General features: G+C 43.9%; 1 protein-coding gene across 3 annotated transcripts in view; it reads left to right on the forward strand.

Annotated features, from left to right (window-relative positions):
• Window positions 1–4,011: 4,011 nt before the first annotated feature.
• The window catches only part of cachd1 (cache domain containing 1), an 89,023-nt gene continuing 73,739 nt past the window's right edge, over window positions 4,012–19,295 (forward strand). For 2 of the 3 annotated variants that reach the window (XM_060066506.1, XM_060066507.1), the window contains exon 1: window positions 4,012–4,580. In XM_060066506.1, the coding sequence (XP_059922489.1) occupies window positions 4,332–4,580 (249 nt within the window). In that variant the 5' untranslated portion in view covers window positions 4,012–4,331. Of the gene's footprint in view, window positions 4,581–5,114; window positions 5,529–19,295 lie in introns of those variants that run through there. The other variant, XM_060066508.1, reaches the window with a different exon arrangement.

Raw genomic sequence — 19,295 nt, forward strand, 5'->3', positions numbered from 1 at the left:
GGACGTTTTCTATTCTTAACATATTATTATTTATAAATCGAATTAAATTACAATTACTGGTATGTCATACACTTATAGATCACAATAAAGAGATGATGGTTAAACAGGTCTAGACAAAAACAACATTATATTAATTACGTGGATCCAGACTTAACCAGATCTAACTGGGATGATCCGAATCAAATGGTCTAAATTGAATTTGATATTCAGTTTCATACTGTTACTATTAATGGCCAACAAGAAACGACAATCTAGCGTTTAGGTGTGAAATTGAGGCTATGATAAAAGCAAGGCAGGATTCTTTGACGAATGGATTTTGTACAGGCTGAGGCTGCGTCCACATTACGCAAAACGATCCGTTTTCCTTTGATGCAGTTCAGGAATATCTCCGTAAAGACGGATTCATTGCGAAACCGCATCGAGCTGTAGAACCGATGTCGTACACATTCCAGGCCCATAAGGGGCGCTGCTTCTGCTACAGAACTCCAGCAAAAAAAAGAAGAAGAGGCGAGAATGCGCATAAAGCCTGCGCGCTGTTTACAAACCTACAATCTGAGAGGAACAAGTAACAAAGCAAAAAAACGATCTTTTTCCCTGCGTATACCTTTGATGTAGCCTGGCACCGCCCACCTACCTACTTCTGCTCAATTTTCATTTCACTTCAGTACTAGGTCTGGGTCTGCTTCATATGCATGGGTTCCTTGGAAGCCAGATTTTTGGCGGTCGAATCAGCGAACAGAGGGAGTGGCGCCAGTTTGAGTTGTAGTCAGAGGAAGACCAGAGGAAGACAATGGAGAAGGATACGAGAGAACCTATTCGGTCTGTTGTGGGATCGCTGCCGAATATCGATCAATTAAAGACGGAGCAAGAACAAGCTTTGCTGAGTTTTGTTGGTGGCCATGATGTTTTGGCGCTTCTCCCAGCCGGGTTCGGGAAAAGTTAGATTTTCCAGCTTGCTCCGTTAGTGGTGAAGGAGCCGGTCCCGTCGCATGACATACGTCACGACCAAACGCTATGCGATTGTTTATGGCAGATCCAGAGTGGCACTTGGCAGATCCAATCATTTTAAAACTTCAACAGACACCCGCCTCCAAGTGAGTGAACGTTTGTCAATTGAGCAGTTCCAGACCTTCTGTACAAATTAAATGAAGTACGATGGTCTTGTAGGACCAGGCTACCTTTGATGTGTTCCAGGGTATATCTCCGTAAAGACCACTCATTGCCAAAAGAAATCGAGCTGTAGAAACGCTGTTGTACATATTCAAAATAATAAATATATAAATTGCAACTTTCAACCAACTCTAACGTCGCCCAGCTGGTGGGGGGGCGATGACATCATTGTTTGTGTTTCAGTACCCACGTATCCAAACACGAAACAACAAAGGTCGGTTTTTATTTTCATCCACCCTTGGACCTGTTTTCAGAAAAGTGCTTTTTCGGGCACTGGATCCGTCTGGACGGTCGGCCCAAACGCACAAGACACAGGCCTTGTTCACAGTCCGTCCATCGACGGATCTCATTGACTTTGTATGGGGCGCTCGCAAAACACCAATTAGAGAAAGCGCCCCACTTCGCCGCATAGAGGGAAGAAGTAGAAGGTGCACGAGCACTCTGGATAGTGTTGATAACCGCTTCAGGCAAACCTTTGCCCTGCAGGATCAACCTCTCAGGAGCCAAACCAACAGCCGTCCCGAAACATCGGGGGGGTGGTGGACTGTCCCGTGGGCCTGTGAAAGTGCATCCGATCTGAACGGTACCGGCCACGGCGCTGTCCGTGAGAGCGCCGCTAGCTCTGGAAACCACAGAGCTGAGCGGTTTTCCAGAGCCACTATAACGAGGGACAATCTCTCCTGTCTGACCCGTTCCAGAATAGGAAGGATCAGCTGGAACGGGGGAAACGCATACAAGAGAGCCCGTGGCCAAGGTGTGTGTTCCAACGCATCTACCCCTCACGGGGGAAGATCCCGAGGGTTGAGAGAGAACCATCACCTGCAGTGTGTGTTCTCCCTGGAAGCGAACAGGTCCACCTGAGCCGTCCAAAAACTCTGCCAGATCAGTCTGACAATGTCGGAATGTAACCGCCAATCGTCTCGGCGGGGACCGCCTCGAGACATGAGGTCCGCCCCGAAGTTCAGCACTTTCCTCACAGCGGCGAGTTCCAACACATTTATGTGTGCTGTTGGGGGCGTAAGCCACTCGCCTCCGACTGAGTGGGAGAGGCACGTTCCTCCCCAACCCGTCAACGAGGCGTCTGTGAAGACCACTATGTAGGACGTCACTCTGCCGAGGGGAACGCCCCTGAGAAGGGCGGAGGGGTATTCCCAATATTCCAGGTCTGGTGACACCTAATGGGGTACGAGGAGCACCCTGAGCTTGTGTCGCATGGGGTCCAACCGTTGGCGAGCAAACCACCGCTGGAGTCTGCGCATAAAGAGCAGACCCAGGGGAACCACGGGATGGGTGGCTGCAATCAGCCAACAGGATGGCATCTCGTCGAGGAGGCGAGAGCATCGCTGTCATAGTTGCTGAGTCTAGGCAAAGCCCCAAGTAGACTATCTGCCGGCTGGGGAGCGGGGAGCTCTTTTCCCAGTTGATGGCAAAACCAAGGAAAGAGAGATGGTTTATCACCCTCATGGAATCCCTTCTCGCAGCTTCCTCTAAGTTGCTCAGAATAAGTAGGTTGTCAAGGTAGAAGAGAACCCTCTTTCCCTGACGCCTGAGCGGTCCAAACACCGTCTCCACACACTTTGAGAAGGTCGCGGGGCCAGGGAGTAGCCGAATGGCAGGCACTGGTATGCCAGCCCCATAAAGGCAAAGTGGCGAAACTTCCTGTGCGCCTGCCGAATAGGGATGTGGAAGTAAGCATCCTTGAGATCCAGGGATGTGAACCACTCTCTAAAACATCGGTGCAGCGCTCAATTAGTGGCTACAGAAAACTGGGAGCCAGCTTGCGGTACTTCTGGCTCCACTGTGCTGCTCCCCCGCGCTGGTGCTGCGGCGGCACGGCATTGGGGTAGAAGGCGGTCCCCTAGAACGCTGGGGTCTGGCTCGACCCCGCTTCCTCCCGGCCTGCTGGTGGGCGAGCACCTCCGGGAACCGGGGCCCAAATAGTCCATCCGTAGCTAATGGGCCCTGGACGAGGCTGGCCCGCTCTCGCTCTGGCACCGCAGTGGGGGGAGAACCAAATGGCCCACTGAACCATGGTCGACCAGGCCATATGCCGGCCAGCCGAAATGGCTATCGGCTAGCATAGCTGGAGGATGGCGCTGGAGAACCGGGAAACTGCAAGCCATCTTGCGGCTTCCTCCGGGCCACAAGCCTACCTGCCAGCCGACAAGGAGACCAGGGCAGGGCTCTGCAGTGCGCCCATTTCACTCGCATTTGCGAGTGAATATTTCGGTGTGTGAACGAGAAAAACAAAACAGGAGCACGCTTGCGATTGACTTCTCCACAGCGCACACCAAACGCGAAGGGGCGAAACGATGTTGAATGGTGCATAGTTGACATTTTCAGTGCGGGCGAGCACGCGCACGGGACAAGCCCATAAGGCAAAGCCTAGAGGGAGTAGCCTATATGAAATAGAACAAGGCGTCATGCGGTTTCACCAAATAATTGGCTCCGTCACGGGGCCTGAATTACCCATACCATGCTATAAGCCAAGGTATACCTTATATAGCATGTAATCAATTGTTTTTAGTTTACCAATAACATGTATTTGAGGGTAGGATACGTTTTATCATTTGTACATATAATATATTAAAACATGTATACAATATTGCAAGAAAACATGGGTCGGGTGACATAATTAATATATATATTTTTACATTGATAGCATAATTTAAATATGGAGGAGGGCATTTTCTAGGCCTGTTGAATTTTATGCATTTGTTGTCCCATTTTTTTGTGGGATTACCTTACCAGTTATTTTCTTTAATTGAGAGATTCTGCTCACTTTCAAACCCCGATCCATTGAAACTCCAGACTCCGGGACGTAGCTGGTTCCACGCCTCCTTCCCTAGCCCCCATTGTGATCCTCCGGCTCACACACTTTACTAGACTTCGCAGGAGTTGGAGGAGCCAGCGATTCACAATACCACGACACCGGTGAAAGAAACACTTTAACTCGTTTACGAGGGGATCTGTGTTGCCTGAAGGATTTCACCGAAAGATGTGTTGCGCGCCTCGACGCTCAGAAAAAGTTATAATACTGGAAGACGTGTATTTCGGAAGAAAGTTGAGAAGTACTTTCCCCTGAAGTTGTTTTCTCACCATCGCCGCAAAACAGCGAGTTTCCAGCCAGGGCTTCCACTTCTCAGCCCACCCGAGCCATCATGGCGAGGCGGCTTGTGGATAGACCCCGGCTTGTAAGCTTTACCACTTGCACGTATTTTCGGAATAATCAATTTGGACTACATCGGGACTTCATGGCTATTTGGTGGAGCGTTGTCGCAATTCTTGCAGTTATCTGCTGTGGATATTGTAAAGCCGAGACGGAGTTTTCTATCATGGAAGAAGCACAAGTTTTAGCGGATCAAATGAAAAAGCTGTCCTCGCAAGAGCTTGGAGTTTTTACCATGCAGGTAAAAGACAGTCAATATTTTGATCGCAATCGCATCAGATTTCCTCTTGTATGTAACTATTACTTCGATTCAGCGTTTGGTTAATGATATCTAATTTCACTAATAGCCTAATTCAACATTCCTTAAAAAAAAGCATGTTAAACGCGTTACCGTAATCATCTGAAGCTTTTGATACATTGTCAACGTTGTTTCCAGATCGTTTTATTTTACCCATACCCTCCAATGCAGCACTTCGTGTTTGCACGCTAGGCTGCACTCTCTGAAGTAAATGCGGATATTGACTATGTTGCAGTGCAAAAACATTCACCTTGAAGTTACACCACTTCTCCTCTCTCTAGAGCATGGACCTGCTTTATTTTCCATGTACAAGCTGGGATCTCAATCGCTACCCCAATCTCTGTATCTCATTTTAAACACGTAAACGAAACGTGTGTGTGTGTGTGTGTGTGTGTGTGTGTGTGTGTGTGTGTGTGTGTGTGTGTGTGTGTGTGTGTGTGTGTGTGTGTGTGTGTGTGTGTGTGTGTGTGTGTGTGTGTGTGTGTGTGAGACAGAATTATATGCAGGGGGATGGGATCTTTTGAACGACCCCGTAGCAGCTCAGGCACTCTCCTACTTCGACGCCTTGCCTTAAATTACAATAACAAACGGTATTGTTCAGTTTAGTGCAGCCTTTAGGCTCATGAGTGCCTGAAAATGCAAAGAACTGCAGCCCCTCAGAGGAAAGACCGTCTTATTTTAGCATCAGTGACCATGTTGGCACATAGAGTAATTATTGCTGTTGTTAAATAATTATTATCAACTATTCTGCACAGATTTGTTAGCCTGAATTGAACACGACGGCCAATTCATTTGAATTAATTAGACCTCTTTCTATTTAAGCTTAAAGGCCGTGTTTTTATTTGATCATTGGAATAATAGGCTATGGAAATATGCCTAACTCTAAACAAGGTCAGTAGCCTAACTCTTCGTGTGTTTCGCTTGTGTCAAAGCAACAATGAAGGCACCAAATGGCAGGCAGTAGTCCACGGTGCAGTGCTGGTGTGATGTGGGGGTTGGGGGTGCTGCTCATAGTGCATGAACACAGAGGCGAGGCACTAGGGGGGACCAGCTCCAAATGGCGTTTCATCTTCCTCATGGGGGTCACCTTCATCCCAACACCAGGAGGTGGCTTTGAAAGACGTCTATGATCTTCGCCCAAATCTCCCCGTTCGTCCGCGGTCAAAATCGCTCTGTGCGTCTCCAACTCAGCCCCCTCTCTCTCCGTCTGAGCCCCTTTTCTACTTCTTATATTTTCATTTATTTGGATGAGCTCTTGATGATGAACCCATTTATTAGTTTTTTCACCTCTTAGTCTTGATTTTTGTGGTTATATCCACCAATTGTTGTGATCCCATTTTAAACCGTCTTTAAACCGGCAAAAAAAAAAAAGCATCTCACGTTATATGGTTTTTGATTAAAAACAGGCATGTTGAATGGCGTTTTAAAACCATATGTCAGCATTCATTATGATGAATGACAATCGAGGATCACAAATATTGTTTTGAGCCCCTTGTTCTCTGTTGTGGCTACGACCAAGAATATGGGACCCATCAACGGTTCCCACACAGTTCTGGTCACCACTTTGTTTTGAAGCCGTTGGTGGCATCCCACGAGCCGAACCGGTTGTGCAGTTGGTGGTACTCTCACAAAGTTCTTTGTGGAAGGCCTTCCTCAATACTTGAACAAACAAAGGGGGTACCTTGTGTTAAAGAGGTGTGCATATGAAGTACCAAGCCTCCGACCCCACCACACCCCCCTCGTTGTGCAAGATTTTGCCACAGTGGCCCGTATGGCTTGTGGCCGGGGGGAGATGATGAAGCAAGATATTCAAATTGGCCGGTCATTGAGTATCAAGTATGTTCATTCTAAAGGTGCCCCTGGGAGCCATTGAATGTGGGCGATACCATGGTCTCCATGACTTCATAGCAGATCATGGTAGAAAAGGGTGGATTAAGATTCATATTGGTAGTGCTGCCATTCCTGGTCACCATCTGTTTAATGGGAGGTCAGTGCACGGCATAGCAGTTTAATGGTAGTAGCAGAAAGGACCCTCTAGGTTGGCTTTATTTGACACTGTACAATTTTTGTTCACGATCCACACAAGGCACAAAATGGAAGCACATGTGGGATTTTGTTGTTCCTCTCTGCAAAGTTGACCCAAGTGTTGGGGCTCAGATATGGGCAAGTGTTTAGTCGGTCTGTCAATTTTAATTGTCTTCCTCTTACTGGGCAAGAACCCAGAGGGCCAGGATGTTTTACCTTTTCAACGTCTTGGCCCTCGAGGCTCCTATTTGTAACAGCTGATATAGACTTCGTCAACTATTCCAGGCTAGGAACCCCCCTATGCGCTGTGATTTTTTAATACTGTTGTTGTGGTGTGGTTTTAAGCAAATCCAATTCGTTTCACTGTACCATTCACTATATTGTTATTGATAAATTTAAAGTATCCTCTTTGTTATGACACGTTTACTGGCAACGTTTTGAAAGCACGCTTGGATGGATGTATTCACAGGGCTACATTTACGCACCCGTGATGTGACGAAATCTTTCACATGGAGCATTCCACACAAGTTCATATCTAGATAAAGATATTGAACGGCATGCTTGTGCTGTCTTTGAAGAAACAAAAAGGAATAAACCGCCTTGATTTTACACACAGACCTTTCAAGAGTGTGCGCCGTAGCAATTATGTGGCCCTGATTACTTCGCACTCCGATTGGCTGATTATTTATACAGGTAATGTCTCTTAGTTTGTTTAAAGCAACCCAATCCTCTGCTCTTTCGTCTGGGAAGTGGTGCTTGTAACTGGAGGAAGAGCCATGCGGTCGGGCGTTGTAGACTCCCTCGTCCTGTAAGTGTGTGTGTGTGTGTGTGTGTGTGTGTGTGTGTGTGTGTGTGTGTGTGTGTGTGTGTGTGTGTGTGTGTGTGTGTGTGTGTGTGTGTGTGTGTGTGTGTGTGTGTGTGTGTGTCCAACGTGGAATTTTTTAGCATTTTATCTACAATCTATTTTATCAACACGTATCACATATTTGCTGCTAAACGCTTCAGAAATATATATCCGCAAATATTTGATTACAATTCTCTATTTCAGTTTATGAATTCATACTTTAGTTTTCTCTTGGCTGCTCATAAGAGATGGAATAACACAAGTAAATGCAACCTACAAAGGTTTGGGCACCATTTTCAAATTATAATTTTTTTCAATAGGATTAGTTGCTACCCAAGTATTATCACTTGCTTTTGTTCTTTCCATTGCAAGATGGGCTCGTGGGTCCTAGGTATGTACAAAGTCATCAGAATTCCTGCAATGTTCTCCGTAGCTCAACTTCAAAGCCTCCGAGTTTCCCTCTCTGCATTCCCTGCACAGTCGTGATTACTACCACAGGCCTGTCAGGCCCGCCAGGCCCATCTCTACCCATGAAAACCTCTCATTTATTCATGCCCCTCACTCCGTGGTTATTTTTCTCTGTATTTTGTGTCTGTTTTAATCTCCATCTCGGTTTTGGGACGGCCGTGTTAAGATCGTTAGTTGAGTTTAATGGCCTTACTTCCCAAATGTCCCAAATCATTTTTCTATTGGTCTATTTTTTGTTATTATTCTGTTATTCTATTATTCTGTGAATTCTGTTGAACACATCTGGTGTTCAACCATTCTTTAAAGGCCAAGTATAACGGTTGGCCATCTCTTTTCCATTACCTATTAGAGAATGCACAATAGAAGCATGGAAATACCTTGATGAATTAACAGACAGACAAACCTTTTTATATTCATGCTTGCAGGTAAATTGCTTGGGTTGTCCTCATTAATATGTGCATGTCTAATACATGAGTCTAGCTTTGGAAGTTGTGAAGGGGCCTCCCTTTGTTCGATTCAGCCTGCCCCATACCCGCTGCTTCAAGATACCCGAGTTAAAGATCTGACCTAGATTGAGTGAGCACAGTCACACCACAAAGACCATCTGAACACATTGTGGATTTGGTGAGTAAAAAAGATGGGGGTTGAGTGAGGGAGAGAGGGTTTGGGGGTTTAACCAAAAGCTTATTAAAACTAAGCCTACAACGAGCATACCTTCGTTTGGACTGACAGCATATTTACAACACTAGTGTAGATTGTAAACTCCCAATGTAGCGTAGAAATGGCCAAAAGCTATATGTCCCCATTTCAAAAGTCTACCAGAATATGGGAAAACATTTTGAAACAATTTAGCTATTTTCCCTTCGTTTGCGTGTGCTTGTCTGGGCCACAGGTGCTATTCATTAGCCTCTCTTGTGCGATTGCAGAACCGTTCTTCTTTCTCAGTCGGGCCATAAATCTCTGTTGAGTTTATGAGTACTTGGATGCTTTGCTGAAATCCTTCTGTCTCTCTTCCATTTAGAATACTGCTTCCTTCTCTTTTCGTTTTTCGTGTACTTAATTTTTTCAGCTCTGTTCTGCACCAAATTGACATAAAACACGTTTTCTGACTTTTCATACCTATGAGATTCCTCCAGGCTGGCTCACATACTCGGCTACTACCTTTAAGCACTCTACAGCCCAATGGTCTCTGTGACCTGGTGTGGAAGCTCGGCTAAATATGCCCTCCCCATGGAGCAGTACAAAGCAATGGGCCCACGGTTTCATTATAATGTTGGAATGCTGTTACTGGCCTCCAGGCAATCTTACACCCAGGGCAACCCCATGAATCAGTTCTCATCTTCCCAGCCTTCTTCAACACACAACAGCTTGGCTACTTACTTGCTTGCTACATGCTTGGGTATTCCGTATGTACTTGTGTTTTTTGTCTGTTAATAGCTTTAATTTCAACTGGCCCGAACTCTTGACAAAAGCGTCTTGTATTTATTTCCATCATGTTTTTTTGATCGGTCTAATATTTACATTTACTTGTTTCAACTATGTCTAATTCAGAGCAGAAGGCCGATGTTCTTTTCCAGCAGCTTTGGTGGTTTAAATCAGTGGTTGATGCATATGCCAAATCACTTGGGTCTATCTGACCGTTTGTCTTTTCAGGCCTCTTGCCTCTATTTTTCAGATAAAGCCGGACTCACAAATTCGGTATATTCTAACAGAAGCTCCCGTTGGTTATTTCTTCCCTCCCTTTTAGCTCTTTGGGATTACCCAAAGTTTACACTAGGTCTTAAGCCTGCTGTATCTCTGGCCAACCTGTGAGTGAGATGCAATGAAGAGGAAATATGGCCTTTGGATCCAATATAAACAAACGGTGCAGCTGAGGTGTCATTCCCCAAGATAAAAATAAGACATTGCCGCGTAACAAAAGGACAACAAGGCAGTTTCATCATAGATAACATATAGGCAAGACGAACCAAACATAGTTTCAAACTAACATCATTTAGACATGTACTTTTAATTCAGCCTTGGGTGAATCGAAGCGTAATGTGTATTGAATGCATGTTGATGATGATACACTTCTTATCGGGGGTAACTACATTTGCACGACACCGGCTTCCTCCATTTTCTTCGCCACCTTTTTGAAATGAATCACCGTTTCTCATTTTCCGACGGTGACAATAACCCGACTCTCGTCTCCTACTTCCATCTCACGGCCCCCGGAAAAGATCATAATCAAACGCATAATCCAATCCCACTCCGTTTGAACGTATGCATGCACGATAAATGCGACTATCAATCGAATAATCTAGAGGTCTTAATTATACTCAGAACTCGATTCGGTTTCATTTTAGTCAGACTAAGGTGTATACAATGCATCTTAATAATCCAATCATAGTCGGAATAACGCAATCATTCGAGTGTCATGTAAACGCACTGACCGGAGTATTCTGGAATGCTAATTTCTAGGTATTTTCAGAAACTGCAATGAAAAAGACTGCAATCTCTGCTCAATTATCACATGGCGATCTTTCCTCCTGTGTGCAGTGTAAATAGGACTAGAACAGCTAATCTGTCCATCTTGTTTTTCAGTTCCTTCCCCCTCCCTCTTATGCAGGAGAAGTAATTAGCAGGCTGTACTTCATCAACACATTCTCCTCCTCATTCTCCATTTTCTTTATCTACCCCGCTTTCACCCTTCGTCGCCCTCTCCAAATCCCTGCCCTCTACTTTTTTTTGTTTCCATTCTTTCCCATTTCTTTTTGAGACCTGTTTCTGTTCGGTTGGAGGGGGAGCTAGAGAGTGAGGGAGCTCGAGAGGGACAGAATGGGGGGCCAACATGGCTGACCTGGCAGTGAGGACAAGGGAACTCTCCGCCCCCTCTGGCCACCCTCTAGAATTAAGCTGGCCGTTTCACCCTCCACATTGGAAAACTCTTCAGAATGAAGTCCCTCTCTAAAGGGAGGTAGTGGAGTCGGTGGAGGGGGGGAATTAAGTATAGTCTGAGAAGAACCATGAATGCCTCCACTAACAGACGTGTGTATGTGTGTGTGTGTGTGTGTGTCGGGAGGCTTTTGTCAGGATAAAAAACAAGGGGTCAGCAAAAGAAAAAATATGTTGTCAATTTTGCCCTCCTAAATAGTTAATTGTGTTTATATCCTACACTCAGATGTATACTCATTCTTGCATGCAAGTCTCTTGAATCATGAAACAAATAAATATTCAGAGTATGCTAATTATTTTAAAGAGGTCTACTCTCCGTGCTTAGCCCTGCGTTCTCCAGTGAACCAAGAAAGCCGGCTCCAAAATGAAGGGCGTTTATACCCCCTCGGTTTTACACAGACAAGACAGTCATTGCCTTTACATGCACTCAAGAAAAAATTATTGGGATAGTACGACTACTATTGGATTTTTAAGATCCATGTATACACCTTAATCTGACTAAAATTCGACCGAATCAGTTTTTTCATAATCTGATTAAGACCCCCTATTCGATAATTCGATTGATAGTCACATTAATCATGCATCATTTATACATTCAATCAGATTGGAATCGGATTTTGTGTTCTGCGCATGCTTGAGATTTTTTCCGGGGGCCCTGAGTAGGAAGTAGAATAGACGGTAGTCGTGTTGTTGTCGCCGTCAGAAAATGAGAAACGGTGATTTATTTAAAAAGGTGGCGTAGAACATTGAAGGAAGCCAGTGTTGTGCCAATGTAGTTACCCCCTATAACGCTGCATTCACACCAAAAGCTACGGGGCAATGCGACTCCATACAAAGTCAACGTAAAGACACGTTCCAGGTGACTTTTGTCGCGAGGAAACCTGCGGCGCGATTTGATGAATGGTGCGGCATGAACGTCCTGGTACCGGCGAGACACGTCATGGCGCGCCGCTCAAGTGGTAGTATTTTAACTTTGCCGCGACATTCGCGTGATAGACAATCAGCGTTCACTCCCTGAATAATGGAACATAGTGTTCAACCAGCCAAACGGCCGTTCCTGCAGTCCGGAGTGAACCGCAGCATGGACGAGAAAGTGATTGTTGCCGTTTGTGACTTCCGGAACACTGTGTGTGCCCCTCCGGATGATATTATGAATAGACTGCGTAAGGTTCTCCGACGTCTCTGGTACTTCCACAACAAGTAAAGACTTGTAGTTGGGGTTATCTCGGCCATGGTGGAGAAGGAATTGGGAGGAAAGGAACTTCGGCGTTGACCCTCTGATGTCCAGATAAATTTAGGGATGACACCATACCAGACAGTTAGTAGTCGATACCAATACCAGTAAAATTCCATGATTCTCGATACCCCATTCGATACCATGGTAAAAAAAATAAATAAATCCCATGTACTTCAACATAAACAACAACAAAAAAAAACACTTAACGTTACCAAAAACAGTGGCACTGGCATGTAGCCTTCAAGTAATCAATAAAAATAAACCACTATTAACATTACAAACAAAGAACAGTGGCATGTAACCTTCAAATAATAAAGTATAAAGTATTTCAATCAAATAATACTGTGCTTAATTACAAACAATCAACTTTTTATGATGGCACAACAATCATTGCAGTACCTGAAAAAATATGGAAATAATAGATGGAGAGACATGAAGGTGTCTGTAGCTCTGCCTGTCCACAGATCAGTTGTGCAGGCATAAAATGTCTTCTCTCCGAGATGCTGGGTTTTGTGGGCTCTACTTTCAGTGTCGATTTTGTGTATCTCTGTGTACATGAAATAATATCTACTTGGTAGCTGATATCTGGGGTTGAACTGCTCAAGCATTTGCTGGAATCCATGCTTTTCTACAGGGTAGACAGGAACTCGATCCATGCATATGATTTCAGCAACTGTCTTATCCAATTTCCTTTCTTCATGTGAGTTTTTGTCATTTTCTGTGCCTTTGAAAAGCTTCTCTTATGGATGGCTGTGTATGTGTTTGCTGACTTTGCTCCTGTGTCTCCTGGTTGACATCCTCCTCTGGCTGATAGAGGATACATTTATTAAATTTCAGTTATCGGCTATAGCTTAATGACTGTAAAATAGGGATGGGCATGATTAATCGACGATCGACTAATTGATCGTTAAGAATTTCTTTGATTACGTAAATTATTCATCGATTAAACTAATGCAGTGTGCAATTAAACATTTTACCACAAGGGGGCAATATTTAAATTTGCGGCTCCTCCCCCGCAATAAACATCCCGCTTTGAACGGTGAACTCTTTACGCCTAGCAGCTATAAAAAGCTATAAAAACTACAAAATGACTATTAATGCAGGCTATGTGGAAAATGCGCAGACTTTGGCTCAGCCTGGCTCCGCCCTCTTCCGCTACGTAGCTAAGATGGCTGCCGTTGAGTACGAAAAGTGTACATCGCCACACACTTCGCGATTTGACCGTTTTCAGTACACTTATTTTCGCCCGATCTGAATCGGAACGCCCTACGTACTCAAACTTAGACTTCTAAGTACGGATAGTATGGATATTGGAACACGGCGATTTAATCATGAAGCGGACGAGGCCACGGCGAAGTCTGGTGTGGGACCATTATGATTTAAAAAATGACTTCTTGGGGAGCACTATAGGCCTACCACTCAAGGCGAGGTTAGCATCGAAGCAGAAATAAAGAACTTTCTGAGCCCCTGGATTGTGGAAAGTTGTTCCCCCGCCTTGCCAAGTTAGCACGGAGGTATTTGTGCATCACGGCAACGTCGGTCCCCTCAGAGCGGGTGTTTTCGGCGGCTGGACTGACGGTCACCAGGCTGCGGTCGCGTCTGACCCCAGAGCATGTCAACATGCTCATCTTTCTGAACAAAAATCCGTAGACTGGTTGGTTAAGTTATAACATGATTGTTTTTTTGATATTATTATTATTATTTTGGGAAGAAACTAGGGTTGTGTTTATTTTTTGTTATGTTTATGAGCACCGGCTTCGAGCTGCATGCTCCGTTGCTTAGAGCAGAGTAGCGCATAACTATTGAATGGAACTGGTTTAACTGAGTTGTTCATCTAATAATAAAGATCCCAATGAGGAAAACACGCTGCATTTGTATTTTCATTTCATTTTGAATATAATTATTTTATTTTATTTTAATGTAAAATATTAACAATTAATCGACTAATTGATCGTTAATTCTCCCGACGATCGACTAAGACAACTTAATCGAATGCCCATCCCTACTGTAAAATAGCAATTATTTATTTAAAAGGCTAGCGTTATATTTTGATGACGGACTGAACGTTAAGGACGGTAGCCTAGTAATACATTTTGTCGTAATGGTTAACTGGTTGGTTAACTCGCAAAGGCTACCCTAAACACGGTAGCCTTTGGCATTTAGCCATTTTACACGTCGTATGGAACAAAGTTGGCCACACAGATTAATTATTTAAAAGGCTAACGTTATATCTTGATGACAGATAGGACTGAACGGCAAGGACGGTAGCCTAGTCGAGCTATGGTTAAATGACATTAGCCGAACACGGTAGCCTTTAGCATTTAGCCATTGTAGACGTTGTATGTAACATTGGCTACACAGCAATGCCAGCTGTCTCAAACAAAAATAATGGTAGCGTGTACTTCAGGATAAGGATAACCAAGATATACATTGTTACGTACATTATACATTGTTAATGTAACGCGTTAACATGACTTGAAACTCACTCACCTTGAATTCTTTGAATAAATCTGGATGTCTGTCTTTGAGGTTTCTCTGATGTCTCTGGTACTTCCACAACACGTTAAAGCAGGCCATGGTTGAGAATGAATTGGCAGAAATAAACATGGTGGTTAGGGTTAAAACAAGCCTCTCCTCATACATGCGTGAGTAAATTTGAACGAACGAACTTGCACAAATCACTCGCGCTACGGATTTGGGACTACTTGCGTGACCAAACTCAGGTGACCACGCGACCGACTTAGAATAATAATAATAATAATACATTTAATTTAGAGGCGCCTTTCAAGACACCCAAGGTCACCTTACAGAGCATAGAAGTGCATCCCCGGCCTGCGGGAGCGGGCATGCATTCAGTGTGTGTGTAAGTACACACTAGGCTTCGATTTCACCCCTGGCTGAATATAAAGTACATGTTTTTCTAAAGGTTGGTCATCAACAAAGTTGTAAAGTACTAACATCGAATATAAATGTATTTTTCTTCCGACGTGTTTACGATCTTTATTCATTCATTGAGCCACCGCCGAACTGACAGGAATACTCTCTGATATTATGAATCTTAAAGACTGCGTCTGGTTCTCTGACTATGTGGTACCTTCCACAAGTAAAGACTCGTAGTTGGGGTTATCTCGGCCATGGTTGAGAAGAATTGGGGGGAAAGGAACTTTGGCTTTGACTCTCTGAAGTCCAGATTGAACCGCGACAGGGAGGAGAAAGGGATTGTTGCCGTATACGGACCAAGGGGAATTTTCCCGGTTATTGGGAGGTCGGAACAATGGAGCATCAGAGAACTGAAAAGGAAACTAACAGCTGTCTAGTGTCTACTGAAAACATCCTTCTTGAATGACATGCTTCGGCCAATGAGTCGATCATTTGTCCAATTGAGGAGCATAGTCGAACTATGTCTGTAATCGGATTAAGCGGTGCATGTAAACGTACTGAGTGAAATTGCAGGCCGGGCCAAGCCATGACCGTACCGGAGCCTTTGAATTCTCAATGAAGAGAGAGTGGGAGTCCCTGAGTTTATGTGAAAGACCCCCTCCCTCTTTCTCGCTTTTTCAATGCATGATCTTGATTTTACCTAGACTCACAGTTGTTTGGGTCGTTATATGCATTACAGACTTGTGTGTGGAATCCATTGATTCTACACCCCAAGGCTGTGTCACACTAAATTTGTACCGGGGGCGAAATTTGTACCGGGCGCGTCATCCATACGTAATCCACTCCAAATCTGCCTGGCAACAGATGATCGCTTCGTCCGTTGCCTGGCAACGGACGATCGCGTCGAATGACGTGAACATTCGCGAACCTTCTATCTAGCGATCCGTTATCTGTATTGTGCTATTTCGTCCTTGACCTGCTTTTAAACTCAGTTTACTTGCTAAATTTGATTAAACAATTAAATACAATACAAATATAAAGTAAAAACAAGTGTTATCTGTAATGATATCAACATCAGTTATTAGACCGTCACACGGAGCATGCGCAGTTGGATTGGCGCGCTGCATGTTGATGTCTGTTCCAAGATACATCGTGTGTTTATTAAGGAACCCAACAAAACATTACATTATCTAGCGATCCGTTAACTGTATTATGTTATTTCGTCTTTGGCAACATGAGCGCGAATGTTTCTTGAAACCTTCCCGGCAACGGACGACGCGATCATCTGTTGCAGGGCAGGTTTGTAATGGATTACGTAATGATGACGCGCCCGGTACAAATTTCGCCCCCGGTACAAATTTAGTGTGACAGCTGCACTCTCGCTGGTGTCAGGAGGTTACTGAGGTCCACTCAGGTCAAATTTTCGGCTCACAGCCAATCATAAAGTATGAAGCCTAAAAAATATGAAGCACAAAATCTAAGAATATAATAGTCCTCCAGATGGCATATATAGTGATATGTTGTTACTTAAAGGGGTAGTTCGGAATTTTGGACATAGGGCCTGATTCCCAAGTGAGCATTGACAGTTTTCAACACATTTCATTCAGTCCTTCTAGTTGCAGAGTTCGCTCGTGCTAGGCTAGCGCACGTCAACGGGCAATGCTAGCCTGCTATTAAAAACAGTGTTACCCACTCCACAGTACACCCGAGGTAAATCAATTATAACGACAGACTATAAATTTAAATGTCTGTTTATAGAATAATGTTAGAAATAAAACCAACCTTGCATTGCATTGCATTTTGAGGGAATTGCTGGGTCTCAGCAGCAGTGTTATATTCCTGGTAGTAGGCTACGGCAGCGGCGGACTGATACCTAGGTTACCGGCTCTAGTTATTTTTTACCTGCCGCTGTCATTGCTACAAACGCGGAGTACAGTGAACGAAGGAATTCTATTAGCGTATTCAATTAACAAGATATGGACACGTTTGGAGGAGTTAGCGATGCATCTGCTTTTGAAGACGATTATGAGGAATTTGTTGTATCCAACGAACCGTACATGTACGAGCCGGTGTTTTGATGTCCAAGCCAGCAGCAACAAGCCACAGTTGAGTCCTTTCTGGATCTCGCACTGGAAATTGGTGGAAACTTTGTGTGGTGCCCATTAGTAGCGTTTATTTCTACAATTTCTAAAAGCACACTGAACCACCATGTTGCCTAGTCGTTCAATTGCGCTTCTGTCCCTCGCTTCTCTGTTTACGTTCTTCTGTCGTGATTCGGTTACAAACCTAACCAGCGCATAGTAAAATCCCGCTTCTGCTGAGAAAGTAGTCCCTCGATGATTCATGCGATGCAAGGTTAGTTTTATTTCTAACATTATTCTATCAACACAGACATTTAAATCTATAGTCTGGCGTTATAATCGATTTACCTCGGGTGTACTGTGGAGTGGGTAAGACTGTTTTTAATAGCAGGCTAGCATTGCCCGTTGCCGTGCGCTAGCCTAGCACGAGCGAACTCTGCAACTAGAAGGAATGAATGAAATGTGTTGAAAACTGTCTCCAGTGATATAGAATACCAATGCTCACTTGGGAATCAGGCCCTATGTCCAAAATTCCGAACTACCCCTTTAATTGTGATAAATCAAAGCCAGTGCAAGGAATTTGGAAATTAACCTTATGTGACAAGAGGGTTGTTGGATGCAAGACAATTATCCCAAACCTGACCTGTAAAAAGGTCAGATTTTAGATAGCTGTGGTTTGCCTGTGGGAAGGTTTGTCAAGAAAATAGAGTGGAGTGACTTGAAATGATAGCAGAAGCCAAGTGTGAATGTTCACAGATGTTGTTTATTAGGAGAATAAGGATTGATTGAATTGGGTGATGCCTCCTTATTGCTCAGTTGGGTAAAGAAGTAAGAAAATGAATACCTTTTTAGGAAATGTATTCTGGGTGTATATAAAATCCGGTAATTGTTCTTGGCTGTTTTGAAATGTTTGAAACATTTTCTGTGATCCTAAGCACATCCATTCCATTTTGTCACGATTATTCAAATAATAGAAATATTTACAAAAAACGGGTGTAATATCCTCTGTTTTAGCCATTCACTTTGTACGCTTCTGATTATTTTCTTGAATAGGATAAGTAATAAGTAAGTAATACTTAATTACAAATGAATACCTTAATTTTTATGTACCGGTACACTTGCCCTTGCTATAACGTGCATCAGTGGGTGCTGGTGGTTTTTAAAGTGAGGGAGGAAGGACTGCGTGCTTGGTTGCCATTGGCCTGCTTGCACTGTAAGTGGCGTATGGTGGCATAAGTATGTGAGACTCAAGTTGTTTCAGGGTGATTGGGGAACTACAAAATAGCAGGGAGGGATAATTATGTGAATTGATACAAATCCACCGGTGGCAGCATTGTACTTTGAAAGCTGATGAGCAGTATGTCTTGGACTACAAGGGCAGAAGGAAAGGATGCAAAGCCAGTCAAATCAGGCCTACTCTTGATTTGTAAAACTAAATAAAAATATAACCGCAAGCGGTGATTAACGGGGTCCGAGCAAAATTAAAAGCCAAGAACACACTAATGGAAGATATATAAATGTAACATATAATTGTCATATTTAGAGGTGCCATGGCATGAAAATCTCACTTTATGAGGTTTTCTAACATAAATATGAGTTCCCCTAACCTGCCTATGGTCCCCAGTGGCTAAAACTTGCGTTCGGTGTAAAACTAGCACTAGGTGTTCTGCTCGCCTTTGGAAAAGAAATAAAAAAACGGAGCCTCAAGCGCGCTGCAGTAAGCTCAGAATTCTGTTACACCGAATTCTGCGACCCACCGAAAAGTGTGACCCCAGGGGGCGCTGTTGCATATTTTCTGCAGTATGCACGAGTTTGAAGCGTAGACAGGCATGACAAAAACATGCATAAACATAAGATCTCCACCCAACCTATTACCTTTTTATCAGAGCTATAGAGAGAGAGAGTTGCGACACGCTATGATCTCGCCGACAGGGTGGTCACGTGGTTGTCACGTGGTTCATGTAAGCCTCAATAGTTCCAAACACGCCGCGATTTCAATGTTATTCTATGGGACGACAGTAGAGATTTCAATATTAAATGGTAAATATGTATGAAAAAATCGCATACAAGTATTTGTCTGACTGTTATTGCATTATTGCATATTTGTAAATGTCAGTTTTACATTTAGAGCGGTAGGGGGGCAACTGAAAGCTATCTATAAGTACTATTACTTAGATACGTTTTTAAGT

Source organism: Gadus macrocephalus, chromosome 12 (genome assembly GCF_031168955.1).
Source record: "Gadus macrocephalus chromosome 12, ASM3116895v1".
Lineage (NCBI taxonomy): Eukaryota > Metazoa > Chordata > Actinopteri > Gadiformes > Gadidae > Gadus > Gadus macrocephalus.